Source organism: Cynocephalus volans, chromosome 3, assembly GCF_027409185.1.
Source record: "Cynocephalus volans isolate mCynVol1 chromosome 3, mCynVol1.pri, whole genome shotgun sequence".
Classification (NCBI taxonomy): Eukaryota; Metazoa; Chordata; class Mammalia; order Dermoptera; family Cynocephalidae; genus Cynocephalus; species Cynocephalus volans.
Window position 1 is genome coordinate 17,396,382 of NC_084462.1, and position 27,616 is coordinate 17,423,997.

A 27,616-nucleotide genomic window follows, 5' to 3' on the forward strand; every position below is an offset into this window, starting at 1 on the left:
AGTTTGGATGTATTGTCCTCCTCCCAGAACTCATGTGGAAATCTGATCCCCAATGTGGCAGTGCTGGAAGCTGTTTGAGTCACAGGGACGGATCCCTCATGAATGGATTAATGCTCTCCCTAGATGGGAGGAGTAATGAGTGAGTTCTTGCTCTATTAGTTCCTTCACAGCTGATTGTTTAAGACCCTGGAACATCCCCCCACCTTGCTTCCTCTCGCCATGTGATCTTCTTGTACCCACTGGCTGCCTATCACCTTTTTGAAAAGTAGAAGCAGCCTGAGGACCACGCCAGATGCAGCTGTCCCAAAATCATAAACCAAATAAACCTTTGTTCTTTACAAATTACCCAGCCACAGGTATTGTTATAGCAACACGGATACGGACCAATACAGTGTCAGAAAATTTATGAGCGATCAGATAGGTTCGCTAAAACCACGTAAACATACATGGTTCACTCACTGTGCCCCCAACACAGAGTGCCTGCCTAATAGTAGGCGCTTGTACAATTTGAGTATCAGTTGCAGCACTTCTCAGATACATCTTTTTGCTTCATAAGCACGTGCATAACTTTACCTGCAGAAAGGCTACAAGTCCATTCCCTAGCAAACAGTAATGAGTGGCCACTTTGTGCAACACATGCATGTCACAGAAGACTCTTCCTGACCAAACTAAGGTCAGCTGTTTTCAAGCTGTTCTGTTAATATTTGCTTCTTGTTCATTGATAGGCCACCTTTTAGCACTTTGTAGAAGAAAACGGTTAGCAGAGCCCAGCAATCTGAAGAGAGCTACAGATGAAACTAGAAATTGGGAGGATAATTTTGGCCTCTAAGTGAAACTAGTTTGCCTTTGTGGAACCTTTCCACCCGCCACACACATAAAATGTGTCACCCCTCATTTTACAGATGGGGAAACTGAGGCAGAGGCACTAAGTGGCCTGCCCAAAGTTACACAGTTGACAGTAGGGTGGGGAGGATTCAAACCTAGTATCAGGCATCAGAAGAACTTTAGTTCTTTTCTCCCTTTTTCAATCTATATGATAAAACATACATAACATAAAACTTATCATTTTAAGTGCACAACTCAGTGCCATTAAGTACATTCACACTCTTGTGCAACCACCACCTCCATCCATCTCCACAACTACTTCATCTTTTCATACTGAAACTCTGCCCCACTAAATACTAACTCCCTATGCCCTTCCCCAGCTCCTGGCAACCCCCTGGTTCTTTTTTCCTGGCCGGTGCAAGGATCGAACCCTGGACCTTGGTGTTAAGAGCACCACCCTCCAACCGAGCTAACCGGCCAGCTCCACCTGGTTCTTTCGTAGGATGACTAAAACATCCCACAATGAGCGGTTGCCCTCCAGCCCACCAGAAAACGAGATACAAATACCAAATACCCTTCCGGCAAGGCCGACCCAAACACGGTCGCGTCGGAGCCGGCTCACTGTGGCGCCGGCCCCGCGCCCCACCCGGCACAGGCGCCTCGGCCCCGCCCCCAGCCCACGTGACCCGCGCTCTCCAGCGTCGGAGGGCGGCCGCGTCGGGAGGACCGAACCACAGGGGCCCTCAGATGGGGAAACGGAGGGTTACGGCCGTTCTGGTGGGGGTGGGCGTAAGTGACTTAAGAAACTCTCCTACATTTTTGTACTGTGCCAGGCAGTCGTCTTGGCAGTAATGTGAGCCATCTCTGGCTCGCCGAGAATTCCTTTTGTATTTTAGAATCGTCCGTTCTTTTGCCCAGTCAGTAGACGAATCTAAAAAACCGACGACTCTAAAACACGGACGTCTAAAGGGGAAGTTTAGTAATGTTAGCTAAACGGTTTGCCTGCTTAAAAGCAGGGCCATTTTTTGAACTTACAGTTTTCTGTGGTGTTAATATTTGAATTAGGTTATATTTTCTTGCAGTCGCATACCAAGATGATTTCTGGTACCTCCTTTCGGTGCCACAAATAGTTCAGTCCTTCCCCGCAGCGCCCGACGGGAGGAAGATGGGGTGGCTGCCATATTGGACGGAACCATCCGGTACCATAAATGAGGTCGTTATGCCTCCTAATGAGTTTATTGATTGAAGAAAACAACTTTGGTGATTGGAATTGAGCACTTCATTATCACGGAAACATCACTGTGATTATTGGCAGACACACTTGTGCGGATCTCAGTCCTTCCGGGTTCGTGGTGAGGGATCAGGGCGGTGGGTGCCCCCCCGCCCCGCAACCTTGGTGTGGCCTCCTCCGTCGCACGCACATGGCTCGGCGGTAGCCGGCGCGACGCGCGGTGTGGCCTGGTAGAGTCGGAAGCGTGGCAGCAGCTGAGTTCGGCAAGGCGGCAGCGTCGCGCCCATGCAGGACGCGGAGAACGTGGCGGTGCCCGAAGCGGCCGAGGAGCAGGCCGAGCCCGGGCAGCAGCAGCCGGCCGCCGAGCCGCCGCCGGAAGAGGAGCTGCCGCGGCCTGCGGGACCCGGCGCTTCGGGGGCAGCAGGGACCGAGGACGCCGAAGAAGAAGCTGTGGCCGCAGAGGCCGGGCCAGAGCCCGAGGTGAGGGCCCAGTCAGCTGCTGAGGCTACTGCGGAAGCGGTCGCCGGCCCGGCCGAATCGCCCTCGCCGCCGCCCTCCGAGGAGCCGCCCGAGTCACAGGACGAGCCTCTCTCCCCGGCGCAGAGCGATGGTCTTGGGGAGCAGGCCGGGGACGATCCCGCAGACAGCCGGGCCCAGGCGCCGTTTGAGGAGGTAGGCGGGCCCGAGGGCAGCGCGGCCGAGGCCGACCCCCGGGCGGTGGAGAACGGCGACGCCGATGAGCCCTCTTTCAGCGACCCCGAGGACTTCGTGGACGACGTGAGCGAGGAAGGTGAGTGGCGGCTGAGGCCGGGTGGGGGCAGCGAGTGGCGCGTGAACTGGGCTGAGGTTACCTTGTTGGGAAAAGTTGTCAAGCTGCGTCACCGGTTCGTGCATAAGTTCCAGCGGAGGTGTCCATGTGCTCCTAGGAAGTCACCGAGGGCGACTGAGTGGGTGGGTGGGTCACCACTTTCTACTTGTTTCCGTGTGTAGTGGGGAAGTTCTGTGATGGCCTGGCAGGCAAATCTTTCCAAAAACGGGGGCGGGGGGGTTGCGGAGGCAGGATGGAGGTCACTTCGGAAGCCAGTCTTTTTTATTGCAGCCAAAAATTTGGGAGAGTGATAGGGGCAGAGGCATACACGAGCTGTGCCTGGGTGTGCAGTGAGCGTAGCAGGTGGGGGAAGAGCGAAAGCTGGACGCTGCAGTTCCTGTCCAAGGACTAACCCTCAGGTTTGCGGGTCTGCGTGTCCCCAGAGATGTCTAGCCAGACCTCTCAGAGGGCCGAATCAGAGGAGCAGCTTGTGGCAGAGCCGGGCGAGTTTGCCCCCTTGCCCTGCGGAGATGTCTACCGCTATAGACTTCCTTAGGACAGTGCCACCCTGTCAAATTCCTGTGTCGTTCTCTTTTTTCCTAAGCTTGTACGGCAGGCCACCATCCAGTTGGCAAATTATTCTTTTAGATTTTAATTGTCGATTATAGCTCGTTTTGCCTTCGTTTCTACCTTGATTGGTCTTACAGGCATTATTTCTGCTTCCTGGTTGAGAGAGCCTGTCTCCTGAAGTGACTTCTGATGGTAGCTGATCTGATCTCATTTGTTTTTGTTTTTAGCCATTTTAATTGTTCAGGCTGGTAGCACATCAACCAATTCCTCCACAATATCGACTAAGTTAGTACTAAAGTGCGGAAAACAACAGTACTGGAGAAGTAGCCAATGATACACCAATAAAATCTAACTTAAATATATTTTTAAAGAGCTACCAATTATTGTCATTATTTTATTGTTTTTTATTTCATAAGATAAAAGACATTTTATCATGAAAAGCGGGAAAGACAACACAAACTAGTGATGACTTTGGGAACATCTAGTCTAAGCACCACACACCCCTGAGGAAATGTGTCCCTTAAGGTGGAGTAGGTTGCTGAGAATTCACAGTGGGTCAGTGTTGCTGGCATTCCCACCAGACTCTCCTGCCCAGACCAGTGTTCTTTTTAACACACACACCAGTTTTTCTTATATTTTAAAATCTAAGTTTTGGTTTTAAAGCTTATTTTGAGCCCTTGGATATTTACTCTGGAGTTGAGTTTTAGAAAAGCATTTTTTTGACCCCGTGTAATCCAAAGATTTCTAACATGGATTATTTTCAGAGTCAGGGTATGTGACAGTCAGAGGATGCTAACATGAGCACAAGGCTGGCCAGGCTGGGGGACTGCAGTAGGTATTTGGGAAGCCTGTGTGGCTCTGATGTGTGCTATGTTAGTGCTATATTAGCCAGAGTGATAGGTGAGACACCTGATACTGAGTAACTAAAACTCAGTAAGCTGTCAGTTTTTTCTTTTTCTTTTTTTTTTAAAGATGACCGGTAAGGGGATCTTAACCCTTGACTTAGTGTTGTCAGCACCACGCTCTCCAAAATGAGCAGTTACTGGCCATCCCTATATAGGGATCCCAACCCATGGCCTTGGTGTTATCAGCATCACACTCTCCCAAGTGAGCCACGGGCTGGCCCCAACTGTCAGTTTTCTTAAACTCAGTTTAAGTTAACTCAGTTGGTTAGAGCTTGGTGCTGATAAAACACCCATCCGATTGTGGTCAGTAGCTCAGATATGTTTTGTGTTTTATGAGAAGAGCTGCCTGCTGGCAATACCAAGCATTTGGATCCCTGTACCAGCCAGCCATCCCCGCTCCCTGCAAAAAATCTCAGCAGAAGAGCTGCCCACTTCTGTGGGTCAGAGAGTAATAGGAAAACTAAGAGTGTAAGACTGGGTGTTAGGAGGAGCAGTACAGAGACTGGCTGGAGTCCTTGTCTTCCCTCCTTATTTTTTTTTGATACAGATTAGTGCTATTTTACAATTGAATCTTAATCTTTAATTAATTTTTCAAGTTTAATGTTTTAACTGCCTTTGATGTTTGACCAAATCTGTGATCAAGATTTTCATTCTAAACGTCTTCTTTTTTGCTATTTAGTTTAGAGAATTGCTTCTATTTTTCCTGGAGCCAGATTGGGAATCAGTGAAAAGTGACTGAAGGTTGGGCTAATAGTGATCAAGGAGACTTGTCTCTTAATTGTGTAGTTACTTCATTTATTTCTGTCCTAGGTATGGGCAGAGTCTCATAGACTAGACCCTATGAGCTTATGGGAAGGAGTCTACAGTTTGTATAAAAGCCGAACTTTTATTATAAGCCTTGTAAATTCAGATCAGGTTTACCAAGCCATTTAATTGTATGTTAGGTGTGCTTTAAAAGTAACCCAGGATTTGACTAGTTTCTATAGTGAGGAGGATGTCTGTCATTGTTACAATTCTCAACTACTCTTTCCTTTTTGTGTGGTCTCAATTTTAGCATCTTTGAAATTCAAGTGGAAGTTTTTTTAGGGTAACATTTTCAATATCATTCATAAAAGTGTTGAAATTGGTTAGAAGTGGTTTATGACAAGGCTTGCCTCTTGAAATTAAAGGACAGTTTTTCCTTTTTGAAAGCCCTTTTTAACTTTTTATTTTGGAAAATGTTAAATGCATACAGAAGTGGAGAGACTTCACCTTTCAGGTATCTGTCATATTTAGCCTGTTGAAATTCATGAATGGTATATAATAAAACATTAGAGTGATAATTAGGTTCCAGAAAAAATAGATATAAGTATAACAAGCCATTCTTCAGCTATTGTTTAAAAATCACCTTGTAATTTCATTTTGGCTGTATTTACTGATGCAGTTTCATCTCATGAGTGTGCTTTGATGGCAACTGTAAAAGGTGTCTCTGTTCCAGCTCCTAACCCAGTGCCTTGCAACTTTACAAGCTGTTAGGCAAGCTAAGTATTGAGTTTAGGATTTGTACAGAATTTATATTAAATATATGGAATTTGCTTAATTTCATTTGATACTCAATTTTACTTTCTGAATACCCATCTCTAGCAGGTAGTCAGTTTTATTAGTGCTGGAGCTTTATGGTCAAAAGGGCTTAAGGCCTGCGACGAGCCACACATAAAATTGTAGTGAGCAGTACCCAGATAGCATTCATTCAATTGCCTGACAGAACCACAAGCCTGGAGTCTGCTTTCCCAGGTCTGTTTGTGTTTGTTCCTCTTATGTTTCATTTTTCCAGTCCTTTTTACACTGATCTTTCCTGCTGTTTCTCTTATTCTAGCTGACCATTTTATGTAAATGAAGCGACTTTAAGAAGTTTGAGTACTTAAGTTTTGGGTTTTAAAAGTAGGTGGCATACATTTTGAGTTTTGGTGTGTAGTTATGGAAAAAATAGTCAACACATAATACTTTCTGTGTTCCAGCCACTGTCCTAAGCATTTACAGAATGTAAATGTCTGTGATTCCTCCCAACAGCCCTGTGAGGCATTTCATCAAATAAAAGACACCATCAGTTGCAAGTTCATCATTATTTTATGTATCACTAAAAAAGAAAATCTGCTATTAAACTCTTAGGCGCTTGTATATTCTCTAGTTTCCTATTTTTAATGCCTGTTTCTGCCCTGTTGTTGTCTTCCAACAAGGCTGTTGTGATACTGTGATACAATAAGAAATATGTATTTGGTCTCTGCTCCTGATTCCTGACAGCAGCTCCTAAAAACGTTGGAATCTCCAAAGTGATAAGTATCTTTATGTGCGTGGTGGTTGATGGCTGGGGGTCCCTGGATAGACTCAGGATGTGGAGGCTTGGTTGCCAGGGAAATCTACCTTGGATTAGAGGTTTGGAACTTTCAGTCCCTCCTCCCCAACCTCCGGGGAGGGGAGTGGGGCTGAAGGTTGAATTGATCACTAATTGCCAGTGATGTAATCAATCATGCCTATGTAATGAAGACTTAATAAAAACTTAAAAGGACAGAGTTCGGAGAGCTTCTGGATAGTTTCTGGATAGCTGAACATGTGAAGGTGCCAGGAGTGTGGTGTGCCTGGAGAGGACTGGAAACGTCTGCACCCCTTTCCCCATGCCTTGCCCTATGTACCTCTTCATCTGGCTGTTCTTCTGTATCCTTTACAATATCCTTTATAATAGGCTAGCCGGTTAGCTCGGTTGGTTAGAGCACAGTGTTGATAACACCAAGGTCAAGCGTTCGGATCCCTGTACAGGCCAGCCATCAAAAAAAAAAAAAGAAAGAAAGAAAAAAGTACAATATAATAAACTGGTTCTGTCAGCCACTGCAGCAAATTAACAGAACCCAAGGTGGGAGTCGCGGAAGCCCTACTTTATAGCCTATTTGAAGTATAGGTGAACCTACTACTTGCACTTGGCATCTGAAGTGGATGCCAGTCTTGGGGTACTGAGCCCTCAACCTGTGGGATCTGACAATAACTCCAGGTAGATAGTGTCTGAATTAACTTATAGGACACCTAATTGGTGTCCTCTGGAGACTTGCTTGGTATGTAGGGGGAAAAAACCCATATCTGGTGTCCAAAGTTTTGTGTTGAGTGGTGTGAGAGAAGGGAACACACTTTGTTTTTTCCCTTTTACGGTTTGTTTTATCCTTAAGAGGTTTTTGTTTGTTTGTTTGTTTGTTTGTTTGTTTTAACATAGAAGACTATCAGACAAGGAGTTGCTTGTTTTAAAACTTACTTGAAAGAAAGTGCCTTGTGGTGGCTGTTTGCATGGGAGAGAGGTCAGGGAAGGCTTACTCCATGGAGTAGTCCCTTCACCCTCTTTGGTTTTTTTCTGATTCTCTTGTGAAAGGCCGTCTAGTTCCCCTGCATAGAAAAGTATGAAAATATCTGGGAACAGGAAGATAGAAGAGTGTGTCTCCTTGACACATTTCTTTTTAATTGTTTTCTGTCCCAACTCACTGAAGAGAAATTTTTCCTCCCTGAATAATTTCTAGGCACTTGTATTCACTAAAACAAAAGTGCTGTGAATGTGTTGAGCACTTTATATTTACTTATTTGCTAAAATCTTCTGTAAAAAGTCAGTTATAGAATCTAATGTTGTGATGGGATTTTGCTTAGATGTTGCTAGAAACTTTTTGAAATCTAGTGATCTTTGAAAGATCTAGTATTGGATATTCTTCAGATTTTCCTCATTGTTTGCATTTTGCATTACTGAAGTGTCTTTAAATTATTCTTTTCAAATATTCTGTCATTGCCAGGACTTGTTTACTATCCTTGCCAGGACTTGACTGTTTACTATCACAGTCAAAGGGAATGTGAAGAGTTAAAATCTTCCCAATTCTTTCAGCTTTAAATTTTGAAGCAAGCTAGGATCATTGCTTCTTGGAGATTTGTTCCAAGTGCTAAGTTAATGTATTAATGTTTTTCTTGGTTTTGTTATTTGACAAATCTTTCTGTCGTGCAGAATTACTGGGAGATGTACTCAAAGATCGGCCACAGGAAGCAGATGGAATCGATTCAGTGATTGTAGTGGACAACGTTCCTCAGGTGGGACCAGACCGACTTGAGAAACTCAAGAATGTCATCCACAAGATCTTTTCCAAGTTTGGGAAAATCACAAATGATTTTTACCCAGAAGAGGATGGAAAGACGAAAGGGTATGTTCTCCCATCTCCAAAGTCTGTTTGCCTTGGTGTCTGACAAATCCTCATGACCTTGTGTTGAAGGAACTCACTGCAAATGCAGTGCATGTCTTTTCATGGCAGTTCTGCCCCCTTCATTTATTCAGGCCACCACCCTCAGCTGGAAGCTCTAAGGAGCCAAGATTTGGTCCTAGGGTCATCAGATAGGAGGTGGTGGGAGGAGGAAATTACAGTATTGTTCTTGAATTGTTATAAGTTGGCTGCTAAGTTGTTAAGAAATCAGAGCTTGATATTTAAATCTTCTGCTATCAGAACAGTAATTGACATAAGATACATCCTAGGTAAAGGCATTGATAGATCTGGAATTGGCCGAATTTCAGGAATATTTTGCATATGGAATTTTATTGATTCTGATTTGCTTTTTTCACATCTTAACATCTCTGAAATGGGGATGCTTCTTACAATCTAGATGAAAGCATTGTGTCACTGCTTAATTAGCAACTTTTTTTTCTTAGCATTACCTAAAATAAGGGTATGGCTTTTAAAAATAATGTTAGCATGAGGTATGTGTTTTCTAGTTTGCTTTTTTGGTTCAATATTAGGTCTTCCATGATAATACGTGATTGTAATTTCTTCATTTTAAATGCTGTGATATTCTGTTCTCATATGACAATTTGTCTGTTTCCTATTGATTGACATTTAGTGCTTTGAAATTATAAACAGTCTTGTACCTGTCTCCTTTTGTACAAGTATGAGATTTTCTTTGTTATACCTAGGAGTGAAACTATTGAGTTGAATAAAATGTCCATCTTCAGTGCCACTAGGTAATGTTAAATATTGTGCTCTAGAGTAGTCGTTACCAATTTATACTGCTGTGAGTGGTATATGAAAGTTTGTTGTTCCACAGTCTTGTTACACTTTCTCCATTAAAATTTTATGTAAATATCAACTTTTGAAAGTACAAACAAAATAGTCTTTTATAGGAATGAGAAGAGGATAAACATTTTATATTTTGGGAACTAGGGTGAAAGATAACCTCCTTTTGACTGGCAGTTGCTTGTATTACATGTTTAGTTATACCTTTGTGATTTTGCCTGTAATACACAATAATAGACTATATTTTCTGATTTTTTAACAACTTTATTATGATAATTGATATGCAGTAAACCTGCATAGTTTTAAAGCATACAATTTGATAAGTTTTGACATATGTTATTCATTATGAAGCCATCACCAGTCAAGACAATGAATATTTTGATTAATTAACTTTTTTTTATAATTTATGATTATGAAGTTAGAGACTTTGGATCTTCCAGTTAGGACTTTGTTCTTATTTAGGGAACTACTTGGCTGTGATTTGTATTCGGTTTGACTGCCTTGGCGACATGGCAGTGAGATGAGTCACGGATACTGATGTGGAGGGCTTATCTGTGGAGAGCTCTTGGGTGTATGTCCATAGCGTGACCTACCTGATCTTAAAGTCTGCATGCACCTGTGCAACTTGCCCTTTTTCTCACTTCAGATATATTTTTCTGGAATATGCGTCTCCTGCCCATGCTGTGGATGCTGTGAAAAACGCTGACGGCTATAAGCTCGACAAGCAGCACACATTTCGGGTCAACCTCTTTACTGATTTTGACAAGTGAGTTCAGACTTGGCCATGAGAAAGTGGACATTATGGGCTGGCCCGTGGCTCACTCGGGAGAGTGCGGTGCTGATAACACCAAGGCCCTGGGTTCGGATCCCAAATAGGGATGGCCGGTTCGCTCACTGGCTGAGTGTGGTGCTGACTACACCAAGTCAAGGGTTAAGATTCCCTTACCGGTCATCTTTTAAAAAAAAAAAAAAGAAAGTGGACATTAACAAGCGCATGGGTGGCTTGGTGCTCCTCAGTGGGTGCTGGTGGCCTTTCAGGTCGTTCACATCTTTGCTGGTCAGGCCACTGCAGGACCACACGTATCCCTACGCTCCCGGCCAGCAGCATAGGGATACAAAATTATATCAGTTTATTATACCAATTATTATACCAATCACCAGTTATTATACCAATCAAAAACTTGTCTATTCCCCACCTCTGGGAGTGGGCAGAGGAGAGCACAGGACTGCCCAAGATCGAACGACTGCTAGAGTTACTCTTCAGTCCACTTAACCTCTTGCTCCAGGCATTAATGTGTGTTATTCAGCAGTTTCTTTTTCTCTTCCAGGTATATGACAATCAGTGATGAATGGGATATTCCTGAGAAACAACCTTTCAAAGACCTGGTAAGTTGTATAAAATCTGTATGTATGTGGTCAGAAGAAATGCTGGATATCTTGACTTTTGAGGTTGTAAATTCCTTGGGTAGTTAAAGATGTTAACTGAATTTGTCATCAGAACAATAGTTGGGATAAGTTTTCTCCGATTAAAATTAATGAAATGTTACTATATCCCTTGCGTTTGGTTCTTTTTTTAGGGAAATTTACGCTACTGGCTTGAAGAGGCAGAATGCCGAGATCAGTATAGTGTGATTTTTGAGAGTGGAGACCGCACTTCCATATTCTGGAATGACGTGAAGGATCCTGTCTCAATTGAAGAAAGAGCGGTGAGTATTTGCTGCCATGAGGGAGACTTACCTCTCTTGTGTTTCCCTAAGTGGAACTTTGTTTCTATTAGAAACTAGTGGAAGAACAGGTGAAGTTTCATTTTCTTTGAGATTACTCTCTGAGAACAACTTTTATTCCTCTTTCAGCTGTGGAATAAGTCATGAGAAGTGAATAGGGATCTTATATATTTCAGTGAAGAGTTTGAAGAGTAGACTCATTATAGAAGGAGGAGTCTTCGTGTTTGGCTTTTTGTTGTATTAACATTGGCACTACCTTTTTCCACAGAGATGGACAGAGACGTATGTGCGTTGGTCCCCTAAGGGCACCTACCTAGCTACCTTTCATCAAAGGGGCATTGCTCTTTGGGGAGGAGAGAAATTCAAGCAAATTCAGAGATTCAGCCACCAAGGGGTTCAACTCATTGACTTCTCACCCTGTGAGAGGTAAGCTCTACAAAAATGCACACGGAGTCTTTATTCCCCTCGTGCCAACCTGGTACAAACAGCTTTGCAAAACTTTTTATTTCTCAGTAATTTCAAACTTAATAGAAAAGCTGCAGGAGGAGTATAAAGAACTTATATAAAGTTTTTACTGAGATTATCTAGTTAACATTTTGTTACATTTGCCTTATTTTTTCCTCTCTTCAAATATTTGTACATATATTTTTTTCCTGAGCCATTTGGGAGTAAGTTGGGAGTATCATGTCCCTTTACCAGTAAGTCTGTCTTCCTAGGAATGGGAAATTCTCTCAGTACATACAGTGCATTTACTGACTTGAGAAAATCTAACATTGATTTAACACTTTTATTTAAGGTACTGCCATTTTCTGGTTTTGTTCTTTAACCCAATAATGTCTTGAATATGAGGGTACTTTAAAAAGTTCATGGAAAAATAGAACTAAAAGATAAGACGAATCTTTTCCACGAACTTTTTGAAGTACGCTTGTAATATTTATTTCCCTTTAGTTGAGGATTTGGTCCAAGGTCATGTATTTTGCAGATAATTTTTCTTAGGAAGGATTTTTTCTTATGTCTACGTAGTGGAGGTTTGTGTGAGAAGGTGGAGCGTGAGGAAAGCGTGAGGAGCTGTACCCGAGGCCCACAGTGTCCTTGCCCTGTGTGTGCTCTGGGCTTGGAATGCCCTCTCCCTTCCGGTTTTCTGAGGCCCTGACTAGGGCTTGTCTCCAGGTCCTTCCCTGTGTTTCTGGTGCACTCCAGTCTCAACCTTGTGGTGTTATCGCCTCAATAACAGTCCAGTATTTTATATGTAGTCTTATTTTATTGTGGGGCTTATTGGTGGCTCCCTTATGTCTGAATGCTACTCATACTAAGTGTTATGCCTGTTTTTCTTCTGAACTTTTTATTATAAAAATGTTCTAATGTACAGAAAACTAAACTAGTAATATCTGTATGCTAATTACCTAAATTTAGTGATTTCTTTATTTTGCCACATTTGCTTCAAAACATTTTTTAATATTTTGGAGTAATAGATTTCTCTATAAAAGTATGTGTCACTACAAAATAAAAGTGTCTTCCAACATAATCACAGTTCTAGCGCACCTAACAACATGAGTAACTTCCTTAGTAACATCTAATATATTGGCACATATTCAGATTTCATAGCTGGTTTGTTAGAACCTGAATCCAGTCATGGTGTACACATTGCATTTAGCAGTTGGGTCTGCTAAACCTCTTTTGTTTTGGACAGCACATCATTCTCTGTTTTTTATCATACTGACTTGTTAAGACAACAGGACCAGATGTCCTTAAACTGTTTCACCTTCTGGATTTATCTGATTACCCGAGGCATCATCTAACTTGTTTCTTTAATCTCGTTTTATTTCCTGTAAACCTTAGGTTTTATCTGATGGATATTTCTTAATTTTTTTTTTTTTTTTTAAAGATGACCGGTAAGGTGATCTTAACCCTTGACTTGGCGTTGTCAGCACCACGCTCTCCCAAGTGAGCCAACTGGCCATCCCTATATGGGATCCGAACCCATGGCCTTGGTGTTATCAGCACCACACTCTCCTGAGTGAGCCATGGGCCAGCCCAATATTTCTTGATTTTGATAAAGAGTGTTTAAATAGTGTATTCTTACAGTACCCATTCATTTCCAACCATTTCGCATATGTTTTTGGTGCATAAAATTTCTCATTCTGGCAGCAACATTGTAAAATTGGATTCACGTAGAGATTCTTAGCATGATCTCTGTACCAAGGAAACATACAGATGTATGATGCTTTCTCTATTTCTTCATATCCTGTGAAGCCATTCTCAGTTCCTTCAGGCATTTAGTTCCACCTGTATTCCTGTAGACATTGTTTAGGGTCACTACACTTGCCACATTATGTTATATTTTTTCTGTTTACACATGTTTCTCCACTCAAGAACAGAGACTGGATTATCTCTTACTCATATTGTGCTTTACAAAGTTCCTAACACATGAAATGCCTGAAAGGGTGTATGTATGAATGCTTTGGTTATGTAAATGCAGTGTGGAAAAACCTGTTTTTCAGTTAAATGCTTCATCAGTTTCTGAGTATTATCTTGTGGGTGGAGGTGACTGATGCCATCATTTTTAATCTAGCTAATCAGAATGTCAAAGAGCCTTACCAGAAGAAAAGATGCAGTCAGTGAAAGCACTATGAAGAAACTTGCTAGGGGGCTGTTTTCTTTCTCATTGTGTTTGTTTCTGCCCTTCCTACCTGTCATCGTTATAAGGGGGCAGTTTGGTTTAAGATATTTATACTTTGTGTATACTAAGTGAACAGGTGCTACAGCTATAGACAAGCCAGCAGTCACGTAAGTAATTGCTGGGAGATAATTGCTTGGAGAAGCCTCCAGGCACAGAAGTTTCCCATCAGACTTATACTTGCTTTTGAACCAAATTGTGACCGTCTGTTCTATTTACCTTGTTAGTCTTAAACATAGATGTAGTGTGAAAATTCCATATACCTTCGTTCTCTAGACTGCTTGAGCAGACTTCTACTTGGGATCTGTTTGATCTTTCCTTGTGCTGATCTTGGTGGAGAAGCCATTTATGGTGACCCATGTAGCGCCCTGATGCCAAGAATGGATGGGTGCCTTGTGCCGTGAAAGTGCTTGTTTCGCTCTGTTGTTTGAATGGAATCTCCTGATGGAAAACATCTGGTTGGAGAGCATTCTTGGAGTGTGTTTGGGGAAGTGCAGTTCCATGAGTCTCAACTGCTGTTCTGCCAGGGCCCTGTGCCTGTAATCTCCTTAGTTGTCTATACAGAAGCTCAGCCTCTTCCACCGTGTAGTGGGGACAGATGCTCGCCATGGGCAGTCATGGAGCTGTGATTCTCACATGACAGGAGATATACAATGTATTCCCCCTCTCTTATAGATACCTGGTGACTTTTAGCCCCCTGATGGACACTCAGGATGACCCTCAGGCAATAATCATCTGGGACATCCTTACTGGGCACAAGAAGAGAGGTTTTCACTGTGAAAGCTCAGCCCATTGGCCTATTTTTAAGTAAGTAAACCAGAGCAATAACCTCTTTGTAGCCTTTTCTTTTTTCATAGAAATAGCCTGACACTTCTTTTTTTCTTCTTCTTAGGTGGAGCCATGATGGTAAATTCTTTGCCAGAATGACACTTGATACCCTTAGCATCTATGAAACTCCTGTAAGTAATGTTAAGTATCTAAAAACCAAACTTTTCTATCAGTTACTTGTAGTCTTCAATAATTTTGCTTGAGGATGTATAGTACTTTTCCTTAATTTGTGGTAGAATGAAAAGGAGGAGGAGCTTTAATATATGCACAATAAAGGCATATTTCCTCTGACTTTTCAATTTCTCATATTCTGTATTGTGCTCTTTTACCATGCCTGCCCCCACTTTTGCTGCTATGGGAAATTAAGGATAGGAGTTAATGAAATTGTCTTCAATAATGTATATTTTGCTTCTGCGGGTGAATTGTTCATCTGTCACCCTCTGTGCTGAAACTGCTTCCTTAGACAAACTCACACTGGAATCTCATTTCCTTTTTTAAAAAATTGTATGTGTTTTTGAGACATTGGCATGATTTGACTCAACAGTAACCCTTGTTTTTTTGGGCAGTCTATGGGTCTTTTGGACAAGAAGAGTTTGAAAATCTCTGGAATAAAGTAAGTGAGTGTTCTTACCAAGTCAATATCTTAGTGTGTTCGGGTTGCTGTAACAAAATACCATACACTGAGTGGCTTATAACAGCAGAAATTTATTTCTCAGTTCTGGAGTCTGGAAGTCCAAGATCAAGTCACCCGTGGATTTGGTGTCTGGGGAGGGCCTGCTTCCTCATAGACAGCCGCCACCTCACTCCAACCTCACATGGTGGAAGGGATGAAAGATCTTTCCAGGACCCCTTCTATAAGAGTATTTGTCTCATTTATGAGGGCCACCCTCATGGCCTGATAACCCCAAGAGGCCCCACCTAATGCCATCACCTTGGGGATTAGAATTTCCATATAAGAATTTGGGGGGGGGCATAAATATTCAATTTATTGAGATTGGTTTTCTTTATTTGTTCTTACTTTAGCACTCAGTTTCTAAACAGTTGGGTAAAAGAAACATTGCATACTTGTTCTAAACACAAAGGATGGCACATGCGGACTACTGACTAGGCTGCTTGTTAGTGGACTCCTCAACTTTCACACTCTAACTCTCAGCATTTCTTCTTTCCTGTGCACGTCAATAAATCTTTGAGGCCAAAGAGTCTTAGGTCTGCTTCATTTCAGGTACCTTGTCTATGAACTAGAAACTCTTGGAGGGAGTTTTCAGCCTTTTAAGGAAGAGGGGGAGACTGCTTAGTAGAAAGGTCTTCCTTATTACTCTCGTGATCTGTGAGGTGGGGTTTGGGTAGCCTTTAGTTTATTACAGCTCATCTTCAGTCAGAAGAGTGGGCACATTTTTATTTATCTGAAAACTCTTGGAGCTAGTTGATATTGCGGCAGTGAACTACCAGCAGTCTGAGGACATTCACGTTCTTATTCCTTTTATTTTTACAATCTTGGGCAGAATTATGGCTTATAATTAAAAGTAAAACTAGGACGTTGCTTCTCATTAAATGCGAAACAAAGAGAATGTAGCACAAATAAATATGTTTTCCACATGCATGAACTCATGAATTGTCAATTGCAACAGCTGTCCTATAGAGTGATTTATACAATAGAGAGAATTGCTCTAAGTCTTCCTCATTCCTCTTACACTTTTTTTTTTTTTTTAAAAGATGACCGGTAAGGATATCTTAACCCTTGACTTGGTGTTGTCAGCATCATGCTCTCCCAAGTGAGCGAACCGGCCATCCTTATATAGGGATCCGAACCCGTGGCCTTGGTGTTATCAGCACCACACTCTCCCAAGTGAGCCACGGGCTGGCCCTCTCTTACACTTTTTGATTTGGGGGTTTCCCCTTTTTGTGCTTTAATTTTTCTTTGGATGTCATATAGTCTGATCCCTCAGTCTTAAATTTACTTCAGTTGCCTTGTAGCAGCAGTATGTGGCAGTTAAGGGTATGGGGGTTACAGAGCCTGGGCTGGAATCCTTATTAATCTGCCGTATAACAATGAGTAGGATTATTAACATCTTGCTGCACATAAAGCACCTAGAACAGTGCCCCTGTGGAGTAAGCTGTCAGTTCAGTGTTAGTTGTTGCTGTGTTAATGGGGGTCAGTATACCAATATTGAGTTTTTACACAGCAAATGAGTTCTTCTGTTCTCTTCTGCTTTTCGATTTTATAATCACTTAGTCTTTGCATAACATTTTATTTTCTTTGTTCTGCAGAGACTTTTCTTGGTCTCCTGGAGGTAACATAATAGCCTTTTGGGTCCCTGAAGACAAAGATATTCCAGCCAGGGTAACCCTGATGCAGCTTCCTTCTAGACAAGAGATCCGAGTTAGGAATCTGTTTAATGTTGTGGATTGCAAGCTACATTGGCAAAAAAATGGTGATTACTTGTGTGTTAAAGTAGATAGGACACCAAAAGGTACCCAGGTAAGTGGATGCCAATGGACGTAGATTATTTCTTATACTTAGCTCTGAACTAGCTACCATATTGTTTGGAGGATATTAATAGTTTTTTTTTGGTTGTTAAATCAAATTTGTGGGTTATTTTTAGACCCAGATCGTATTAAAAGTAGTTAGCTGACATGTCATAGCTAGGGCTCTTGTCATATGCTAGCCAAATTGTATAATTTTTTTAAATAAAACTTTTGAATAGATAATACATTCACATAGTTAGAGTTCAGAAGGCAATACAGTAAAATCTCCAGACACTCAGTTTTCTTCTTTATTGGTAGTTAAAATGTGTATATTCTTTTTAAGCACAGAATAGTATGCTCTACACAGTTTTGCACCCATATTTTTTTGTTTGTATAATGTATTTATCAAAAAAATTACCTGAGTTTTCCTTTTAATGGAAGTATTCCTCTTTTTACATTAAATTTTTTTTGTTGACATATAATTCACATACTATAAAACTCACGCTTTTAAAGTGATGAGCCAATTCAATGGCTTTTAGTATATTCACAGTTGTGCAGCTACCACCACTAATTCTGGAATATTTTTATCACTCCAAAAAGAAACTCCGTACCTGTTAGCAGTCACTCACCACTCTCCCACACTCCCTGTACCCCACTGGCTCCTGACATTTACTGATCTACTTTCTGTCTCTGGATTTTCCTGTTCTGGACATTTCATATAGGTGGAATAATACAGTATGTGGCCTTTTCTGTCTGGTTTCTTTCAGTTAGCATAATGTCTTCATGGTTCATCCATGTTGTACCTAGCATGTGTCAGAACTTCATTCCTTGTTAAGGCTGAATAATATTCTATTGTATGGATATACCACATTTTATTTATTCATTTATTCATTCATTCATTGAATGTGTTATTGACACCTTTGGGCTATCGTGAGTAGTACAGCACCCTGCTTTTTGACACAAGTACTTCTTGAAGATCATGGCTGCAGGATATGCTACCATATCAAAATAGTTTAATAAGTCCCCATTGATGGATCTTTAGGGCCCTTCAGAACTTTGGCAAATAAACTGCAGTGAGGATCCTTGGACCTATGTATTCATGGCTGTACCTGTTAGGGTAGCTTCCTTGAAGCAGAATCTGGGTCGGAGTAAAATAGATGCACATATCTCCAAATTATTCTCTGTAGTGGTTGTACCAATTTATGCCTCCATCAGCATTTGAGAGTGCTTGTTCATCAGGAGGGGTGTAATGTTAATCACTTTGTATATTCATATGTGTTTATCAGCTATATAAATTTAATCTCTATAAATTTTTTTTCTCATGCTTTCAATTTCCAGAATGTCACCCCTTCCAATTTTTTTTTTAAACAGGGTGTTGTCACAAATTTTGAAATTTTCCGAATGAGGGAAAAGCAGGTACCTGTCGATGTGGTTGAAATGAAAGGCAAGTTTCATTTTAGTCATTTTGTAGTTGAAGGAATGAGCCTTATGTGCCAATTTACACATGACTTTTAATACTTTATTTATTGTTATTTTTTTAAAGAGATGACTGGTAAGGGGATCTTAACCCTTGACTTGGTGTTGTCAGCACCACGCTCACCCAGTGAGCTAACCGGCCATCCCTATATGGGATCTGAACCCGTGGCCTTGGTGTTAGCACTACAGTCTCCCAAGTGAGCCACGGGCCGGCCCTTGACTTTTAATACTTTAATGTGAATTGCCTAAGTAGTGTGGTCAAGACTCTCAATTCTCACCATGAACAGCTGTCTATAAATTACAAAGCATATAAGTTTTGGGTTTTCTTTTATCCTTTCCAATCTCAGTCTCTTAACAGTTGCTAATTGAAGATGACCCATCTTTTCTCCCCCATACCACTGTGACACATAGCAGAGAAGCAAGGGCTCTAGTCATTTTTCACACTTAAAAGAGTGTGCAAAGACCAGGTTTTTATTCCAAATTTAGGGACTTGCAGCAAAAGAGGCATTCATCTCACAAAACAAATGCTGTCAGTCTAAGGAACCTTTTTTTTTTTCAAATTTCTAAAGGTGTATGCTTATTTTTCTTGGTTGTTCCTTGAATGAGTTACTTGCTATTTGCAATACTGATTTTTCTTTTTAACGGAAATATTCATTAATTGTATTTTACAAAGCTAATTTTACTTTCACGTGTTCAAGACTAATTGTTTTGACTCATGAAAACTGTTCAATGCTGTGTTTCTGCCTTTAGGTGGAAAACTTGGCCAGTGTTTTCAGTTTGTTTGGCTCCTTTGTTTTTGTTTTGCCATGGAGAAAGGGAAGGGGAAAGTACACACATGAGAAAATGTGAAACCTGGCCACCCTGTCAGGGCAGACAGACATGATCAATCTCTCAGGAGGTCTTAGAATTCTACTGTAGGTACAACATTGAGTGTAAGACAGGGGATGTCCTCAAGCTACACAGGACATCCATCAGCTCATCACAGTCCCACTGTGAGGTGACTCTTAGGAAATGTAGATTCCTTGTCTGCTGAGGAGAGGGTTTCACATAAGTCATCTCACACAAATTGAATAAGTTGCTTTTGAAACTGCTGATGTGTGCCTTTTTTTGCTGTTGCTTGCTCTGTGGTCCTTTTAATGAATTTTAAAATTTTGGAGGTATTTCTCTAGTTGAATAGTGAACATTTTAACTGATTAGGAATGTTCCTGTAACTGACCAAAAAGGGGGCTAACTCTTTTTTGTTGTTGTTGATTGTAGAAACCATCATAGCCTTTGCCTGGGAACCAAATGGGAGTAAGTTTGCTGTGCTGCATGGAGAGGCTCCGCGGATCTCAGTCTCCTTCTACCACGTGAAAAACAACGGGAAGATCGAGCTCATCAGTAAGTAGTCTGGCCCCATCTCTAAGGAAGAAGTGGATGAGCCTCCTTCCGTAACAAGTTAACATAGATAAGAGTTCTTGGTCACTGCTCAACAATGAACACTGGCCTAGGAACATTTCTGACCATGCCTGAATTCACATGTAAATAAATCCACTGTGCGTTTAAATGATACAAAAGATTGGTGATAAGGATGGCAATGATTCACTTGAGGGAGCACTTCATATCACAAAGAGCTCAGGCTTCTGGGAGCTCCCCATTGGGCCCTTAAATTTAAGTCAGCATTTCTGAGTCTTTCATTCTCTGCCGTTGTTTTGAGTGAAGGCTCTCTTTTTCCTCTTATGGCTGTGGCTGCTGTCTCTGAGTTTGGGGGTCACTTCCATGTGGACATGCCCCTAGCCCCTTGGTCTGGATCAGGACCCTCTATGCGAGGTCCCTCTGCAGTGGCCCTCACCTTTCTCACGGTGACTGCTTGCTGTTGCTCCTGGCCTGGGCTGGGTTCCCTGAGGACATCTGTCTCTCTTACTCTTTCATCCTTCTATCCTTAGTGCTCAGCACAGAGCTCAGCACACTGTAGAGACTCAGTAAATACTATGGGATTGAATGAGCAGTTGCTTTTGTTGCTTTTTTCTTGGTGACTGTGAGGTAGTCTCAGGCTATGTTCCACACATTCCCAGTACCTCACTCAGGACTCTGGCTGCCTGGTGCCATGGAACTACGATTGTGGGTTTATCCCAGTACCTGAAAGGGATTTGTGTACCTTAGGAATAGCTATCAGACGACTTCTGTTGTACCTTGTTGCAAAACAGGTTATAAAACACAGCAAGTAGAAGTACCTTCTACCTTCTGAATCTTTTGCATACTGTGCCTTTTTTGAGGTTCAGTATTAGTGTTAGGATCATCACTTGTACTCTGTTACGCATTGGTGTCTGTTGGGGGTTGTATGCTTATGTAGTTTTTCTGTTTGTCATTGGTGTTGGTCAGGGCGATGTCTGCCTTCCCACTTCTTTCCCCTCCCCATTCTGTTCTGTGTGTCTTCTGTGAATCTACTGCAGGCTAAGAAAAAAGATACCCCAGATTGTTAACTCTGTGTTTGAAGTGCAAACTCCGAGAGTAGACTTGAGTCTAGCGCAGACTGACCTTTAATTCTCACCTCTTCATTCATTGTGCCTGAGGCCCCTTCAGGAAGTAAAGAGTTAAAGTATTTGGAAAATGAATCAGTTTTTATGAGCAACAATTTAAAAGGGGTTTGCGTCAGTGGGAGAGTGGCTCTTGGTCTATTGGGGTCATCTCTTGACAATCCGATGGAAACTCTGGACCTCCTCTCTCTGGTTTAGAGTCACTGCAATAATGAATATTTGCCGTAAAGGGAATTCTTTGTCCAATTACCATGTGAAATAAAAAAAAAATAGTGTTGTAGCTTCAAAATGTTTTTTTTTTCCTTTTCCTTTTTTTTTTTTTTTTTTTGTGTGTGTGTGTGTGTATCATAACTTAAGGTATCCTTAATGATGGATTTTCTAAAATCGTTTTCAGAGATACCAAACAGGTTTGGGGTATAGAGAGTGAATTGCTAAAAGTCTGTTTTTACCAGATCTACCCATAGGGGGCAGCGTGAACCCATTGCCAGGTCCTTCAGTCTTGGCTCCACTTTGGTTGTAGAACCATTTATAGACTTAAAATAGATACTTTGTTTTCTTTCAGAAATGTTTGATAAACAGCAGGCAAACACCATCTTCTGGAGTCCCCAAGGACAGTTTGTTGTGTTGGCTGGTCTGAGGAGGTGGGTTTCTACGATCTGAGCCCATCATTGTGAGTAACTCTGCCTGCTGCAGCCAAGACCTGACATAGGAGCCCTGTGTTTCACTCTGGGCTATGAGTAGTCACCGTAGTGCTCTTCCTGAGATTCTTGGTAGAGAGAATATTCTTACATTAATGGGATTATCCCAGAGTCAAGTAGATGGGACATTATCATACCATAGTGTGTCCATCATACTCCCGAGACTCAGGCCAAGACCAGGCAGCTTAGAGTAATCACTCGCACATGGTTTCTTTAAGTGAATGAGCACACTTATCTGCATGTTGTAATTCCTTTGTGGTTAAAAAGGCACCTTCCTGGCAATCCAGTTATACCCTCATGTAAAATCCCATGTCTTCTAGCAGGAAAAATATCTAATTAGACAGCTGTGAGACTGTCTTCACCTGTGTGGCTGGTATAACTACAAGAATTTTAAAATGTACTCTTCCCTCGCTGCCCTGCTTCGTTGCCATTCCAACAGAGTATATGGACATAGTGAAGAATACCCAGCATTCTGCCTCCGAGTTGAAAGATAATTCTTTTGTTGTTTATTTCCCCTGTTTCATTGTAGATACTTATTGTATTTTTGGAGGCTTAGTTAGCCTCACATAGCATATTCTCTAGAAATAATAGTCATAGCAGACACATAGTACTTATCACATCCACTGTGTGTGTCATAATTCAGTAAATCTTAACAACAGCTCTGTGAGATTGTTACTGTGATTATTTCTGTGTCAGTGAGGAGGCAGCTGAGGCAGAGGATGGATGATAACTGAGGGAACCCCCACAGCATAATTCCTGTCAAGTGGAGCTGTTAGGGGAAAATATGCATCTTTGTGCAGACTGCCTGTTGTGTTTATCTCCACAGTATGAATGGTGCCTTAGCATTTGTCGACACTTCGGACTGTACAGTCATGAACATTGCAGAGCATTATATGGCCTCCGATGTTGAGTGGGATCCTACTGGGCGTTACGTTGTCACCTCTGTGTCCTGGTGGAGCCATAAGGTATGGAGACCTTTGTAGCCTCAGCAGTAGAATGAAATTAGGCAGTGCTGGGCTTGTGCCAACACCCTGTGCCATCCTGGAATCTCAGAAAGAGCACCAAGCCTGGCATCAGTTCTCACCCACATCTCATCAGAAAAAGCCATTCTGTTTTTAACTTCTTGAAATCTTCACCTCTGTCTTTAGCAAAACATTTAGACTGGTGTCAGTGAAAGGAGAAGGAGGATTCTGGGATTGCAGAACAGGCAGAGCCATGTGTAGGGGCAGCATCTGCTGGTGGAATGGGTCTTATCCTGGGGCCCAGGGATGCTGAAAGGTGGTGAGAATGTGTTGTACACAAGCATTTTTGTGGGGTCAAGGAGCCATTTCCTTTAGAGTCTCAAAAAAGACCCATAACCTAAAAAGTTTTGTATTTAGGGACTTTTTTAAAAAATGCCTTTAAAAAAAAAAAAAACGATGATGGTTAAGGGGATCTTAACCCTTGACTCGGTGTTGTCAGCACCACGCTCTCCCAAGTGAGCGAACCGGCCATCCCTATATAGGGATCCAAACCCGTGGCCTTGGTGTTATCAGCACCACACTCTCCCAAGTGAGCCATGGGCCGGCCCAAAAAATGCCTTATTTTAATTGATTGAGGTATTGACAGTTGAACGAGTTCATGCATATAGAGGATATGAGATCAAATTAGGGTAATTCTGTTTAATGAGATAATGAACTTTCAGAATATCAGCTTCCGAAATATAACTGAGAACAGTGTCTTGAGTAGATATCTTTACATTCAGATCATATTTTGCCCACGGCTATGTCCAGATGTCACCACAGTGAGCCTGCCTTGGTACTTTTTAAAAAAATGTTTTTAAACTGTTGACCACTTTGTTTTAGATACAAACACTTAACTCTCAAACTGTTGGTCTGCAACCAGGGGATTATGCCAGAGTGTAAATCAAGGCACTACTTCCTTCACTGAGGAAGTTTTGATATGAAAACAAAACGTCAGCTGAAACGACAGTGTATTTAGTGATGTAGTTAATTTATATTCTGATGCAAGTTTCTTGTTGCAGATCAGTAATAAGCAGGTGTATGCTTTGATTAGCACAGTTTTTAACTACTGCATATGCTGCACTCTATAATTTATTACATAACTTTTGTAATGTCTTTTCTTTAATGACTTCCTTCTATTGAAATATAAGCTCAATGAAGGCAGAGATCTTTGTTTTGTTCTCTAATGTATCCCAAAGTCTAGAACATTGTTTGGTAAATGGAGTAGTTGATGTTGTTGGCTCTTTTGACAGTAAAGATTCCAGTCTCTGTCTGTCTTGTGTAACTTGCGGGAGTGGAGCAGCTTCACGTGACCACTGCTCTCTTCTAGGTGGACAATGCTTACTGGCTGTGGACTTTCCAAGGACGCCTTCTGCAGAAGAATAACAAGGACCGTTTTTGCCAGCTGCTGTGGAGACCTCGGCCCCCAACACTCCTGAGCCAGGAGCAAATAAAGGTGTGACATCCCCACCAGGTTCAGGGGATGTCAAAGCAGTTGTGGCACTAAAAGAAAAATAGGGCTTTTTTTTCTGTTATTGTTAGGGTGGTGACGAATAATTAATAGAATTAATAATAAGTAATAGAAACATAACATTTACAGGTGACTCTTGGAAGAGATGCAAGAACAGTGAGAACTAAATAGAGAATAGTTTTAGCATAGTGAATGTAAAATTTCATGTGGTTTGAGGAAATTTTGCATAAACTGAAGGGGCAGGCAGATGAGAAGATGCAGGGGCTATTTAAAGTCTTGGAGGGATTAGGAGAGACGTCCAGGATTTACATAATTATGGTGAAATAGGCTGATGGTTTTAGGTCAAGGCTAAGAGGAGAGTGTAAATCCCAGGAAAGAAAGTCAGTCTTGACAAGGTGAAACTTAGGGAAGAGATAGCATGTTTGTGTGCTCCTGGGGAACTATATTCTGTTAATCATCGAGAATGTCATTTCATATTAACAACTTTGAAGATTGCGTTTGTGGTTCTTGCTTTGAATGGTAAATCCTGAGTGACTTATCTTTTGTTTCAGCAAATTAAAAAGGATCTGAAGAAATATTCTAAGATCTTTGAACAGAAGGATCGTTTAAGCCAATCCAAAGCCTCAAAGGTTAGCCTTGTTCCCAGAACTGAGGGATATGCTAAAGATAGCCACAGTCCCCTGTTGTGGGAAAGAAGGGCCAGCATCAGAGTTGTGGGAGGGAGAGGATGTTGTGTGTCTGCTTAGAGAAAAGATAGAAAGAGCAGCTTCTCTCCTAGAGACACTGCCTTGTTCTGCTGAACCCTGGGGTGGATCAGCAGCCAGGAGCTGTGGGCCGGTGCAGGCACTTAGAACTCATGGCCTGACTGTAGCCCTATTGGTGGCTGGGGTTTTAGATACAGAGGTGGGAGGGTGGCAGCGTCAGAGGAAGAAAAATGAGATCTAACATATCTCGCCATTCCTGGCCTGGGAGTCTCTTTAAATAGAGTAGTTTTGACATCATTTTATTAGGTGAACGTTACTTGTGGCAAACTATTTTCACTTTGCTTAAGCAAAAAACATGATAATGGTGAGTTAAGTATTAGTTCTGCACCTTTCCGCCCTAACTTTATACTTAGGAATTGGTGGAAAGGAGGCGAACCATGATGGAAGATTTCCGAAAATACCGAAAAATGGCCCAAGAACTCTACATGGAGCAGAAAAATGAACGTCTAGAATTGAGAGGAGGTAACTTAAAGACTCTTAAATTATCTAAAAATTGAGAGGATTCCCCGGGCAGAGCACATAGTTGTTCCAGCTACCCATGAGCAGAGCACAGGTCCTGCTGTTTCTCACCGGACCCTTGGCTGGCTCCCATGGTCTCAGCTCTGGAGGCTGAACCTAAAGGAGTCAGCACAGTCATCATGAAAGCATCTACACCCCATCAGTTACTCTTGCTCTCCCTCATCTCAGGGGTGGACACTGACGAGCTGGACAGCAACGTAGATGACTGGGAGGAGGAGACCATTGAGTTCTTTGTCACTGAAGAAATTATTCCTCTTGGAAATCAGGAGTGATCTGAGAGCACTGTGGTAAGACTCCCCTCCAGACAGAGAACTTCTGATTAATGTCCCGTTGGGTATTTTTTTTGTGTGCTTCTGCTATTATCCCTGTAAATTAGAAAATACCTTGCTTAAATGTGAGTGAAAATCCTATGTTAGGTACCTAAGGTTAGTAAAATCTTAGGTGTGAGGTGTGAGGAGTTAGTGCAGACCCAGCCTTAGGGGCATGAGCAGAGCTCATCCTCTGGACCTTTAGGATGTTGGGTCACAAATGGGCCTCGGCCAGGGCAGACCCTGGTGCTTGATGTGCAGTCAGGAGTTGTGGGGAGACCAGCACTGATTGTCTCCAGATGTCTTACCTAGTGGACAGCCTTGGTGTGTCCACCAGAAAGGAAGGTTGGGCACGAGCAGCTGTGAATCCCAGTGGTGGTCAGTCACTGACAAGAGCCTTCAGATAGCACAAGAGCTTGTGAGTATTCAGGGGCTTCTTCAGTAACAGAGGCAGGGTTCCAAGATCCCACACCTCACAGAGCTGATGTGTGGGGACAGGAGATGTGTGACTTTGGGTGCTTGAATGTCACTTGATTGCTGTCCCCGTGGCAGGGAGTTGCTCACAGCCCACTTGGGTGAGTTGTGGTAATTCGCGGGCTTGTTCCCTGTGGTCCAGGCCTCTGCTCAGCTCGCTGACTGCATGTTAAAGTGCTCCGACGTCAGCCTAAAGCAGATCTTCAGGGCCCTTCCAGCCTTTGAGATATTATTGTTTGGGGTTGCCATGCCTCCTCATTCAGGGGATGCAGCCGGTGGTAATTGTTCCTACTGTGGTTCACTCACCAAGAGGCAGGACAGGAGTAAATGGTATTTCCTGTGTTGCAGCATCACCGCATCTTGTGCTGGAGCTGAGGTCATCCTTTTGCAGAAAGCCTACACAACTCCTGAATTTTTACCTGTGCTTTCTCTTGGTCGACTGTGAATGCACCTGGAATTCTTCCATCTCGACACATTTTTGTGCCTTTAAGCCCCTGGTGTCCACAGTGGGGAGGTTTTAAGGCACTGCTTTCAATCTCTTGTTTGGGGTTTTTTTAATCACTACCACCAGTGTTTGCTATCAGACTCTTTCCTGCAGTGCTGCTGGCAGGCCCCTTTGTACTCCTGCTGTCACTGCTGTCACTGGCATTTCCAAGGTGTCCATCCAGAGCTGAGCCATGTTTCCCTTTAAGGACTGTCACTGTCCCGAGCATGAGCCAGTATCGGGTGTGTGCTGGAGACCAGCAGGGAAGCAGCACAGCGCTTGCGTACCAGCGTGCTCAGAAGGCACAGCAGCACCTCATACCCCCGCCATTCAGGTTGTGGCAGGTTCTCTCAACAGGTTGAACACGGAAATAAAAGCAAACCTGTACGAAAAAGCTGTCTTTCTCTTCTCTTTGAATGTGAATAGTGGCCTTGAATTTGGTGCCCCTGCTCCCTCCGCAGTGGTAAGGGTCTGCTTGCGAAGCCAGTCCTCCACCGTGCCCTCACGTGCATTCTGTGCACGCTTGGCTCAGAGGGGGACAGGGAGACCAGCCTCCTGCTCTGCTGTATTCCCAGCTGTCAGTCTAAATACAGTTTCTAACATTTTTTTGTTTTCTGTGGAACAATGTCATTTTACATAATGAGAATGCTTTAGACTTTTCCTTGGAGTTAGACCAATAGGAAAATTTGTATTGAGAGTTGTCAGTATAGCCACTATTATGTGGTCCCTTTGAGTATTTAACTTTTATTTTTCCTCTTGAGAAGGAAGTGAACAAATCCATGTAATTTCAGTCCATTTTTATTTGCAGTGT

General features: G+C 42.3%; 1 protein-coding gene across 1 annotated transcript; it reads left to right on the forward strand.

The window, feature by feature from the left end:
* Positions 1-1,883: 1,883 nt before the first annotated feature.
* Positions 1,884-27,199, forward strand: EIF3B (eukaryotic translation initiation factor 3 subunit B). Its single transcript, XM_063089855.1, has 19 exons — positions 1,884-2,846; positions 8,346-8,538; positions 10,046-10,165; positions 10,728-10,785; positions 10,977-11,105; positions 11,392-11,549; positions 14,476-14,607; positions 14,693-14,759; positions 15,195-15,241; positions 16,897-17,107; positions 18,466-18,538; positions 19,828-19,950; positions 21,649-21,727; positions 22,611-22,749; positions 24,116-24,241; positions 24,808-24,885; positions 25,374-25,482; positions 25,708-25,826; positions 26,670-27,199. Exons 1-18 carry the CDS (start codon positions 2,342-2,344, stop codon positions 25,809-25,811), a joined length of 2,451 nt encoding a protein of 816 aa, XP_062945925.1. The 5' UTR covers positions 1,884-2,341; the 3' UTR covers positions 25,812-25,826; positions 26,670-27,199.
* The last annotated feature ends 417 nt before the right edge of the window (positions 27,200-27,616 follow it).

Coding starts and splice junctions, on each gene's coding strand:
- EIF3B (XM_063089855.1), top strand. CDS start 2,342: ATGCAGGACGCGGAGAACGTGGCGGTGCCCGAAGCGGCCGAGGAGCAG. Junction 21,728..22,610: donor GTGTTGGCTGGTCTGAGGAG/GTGGGTTTCTAC, acceptor TTATCTCCACAG/TATGAATGGTGCCTTAGCAT. Junction 25,483..25,707: donor ACGTCTAGAATTGAGAGGAG/GTAACTTAAAGA, acceptor CCCTCATCTCAG/GGGTGGACACTGACGAGCTG.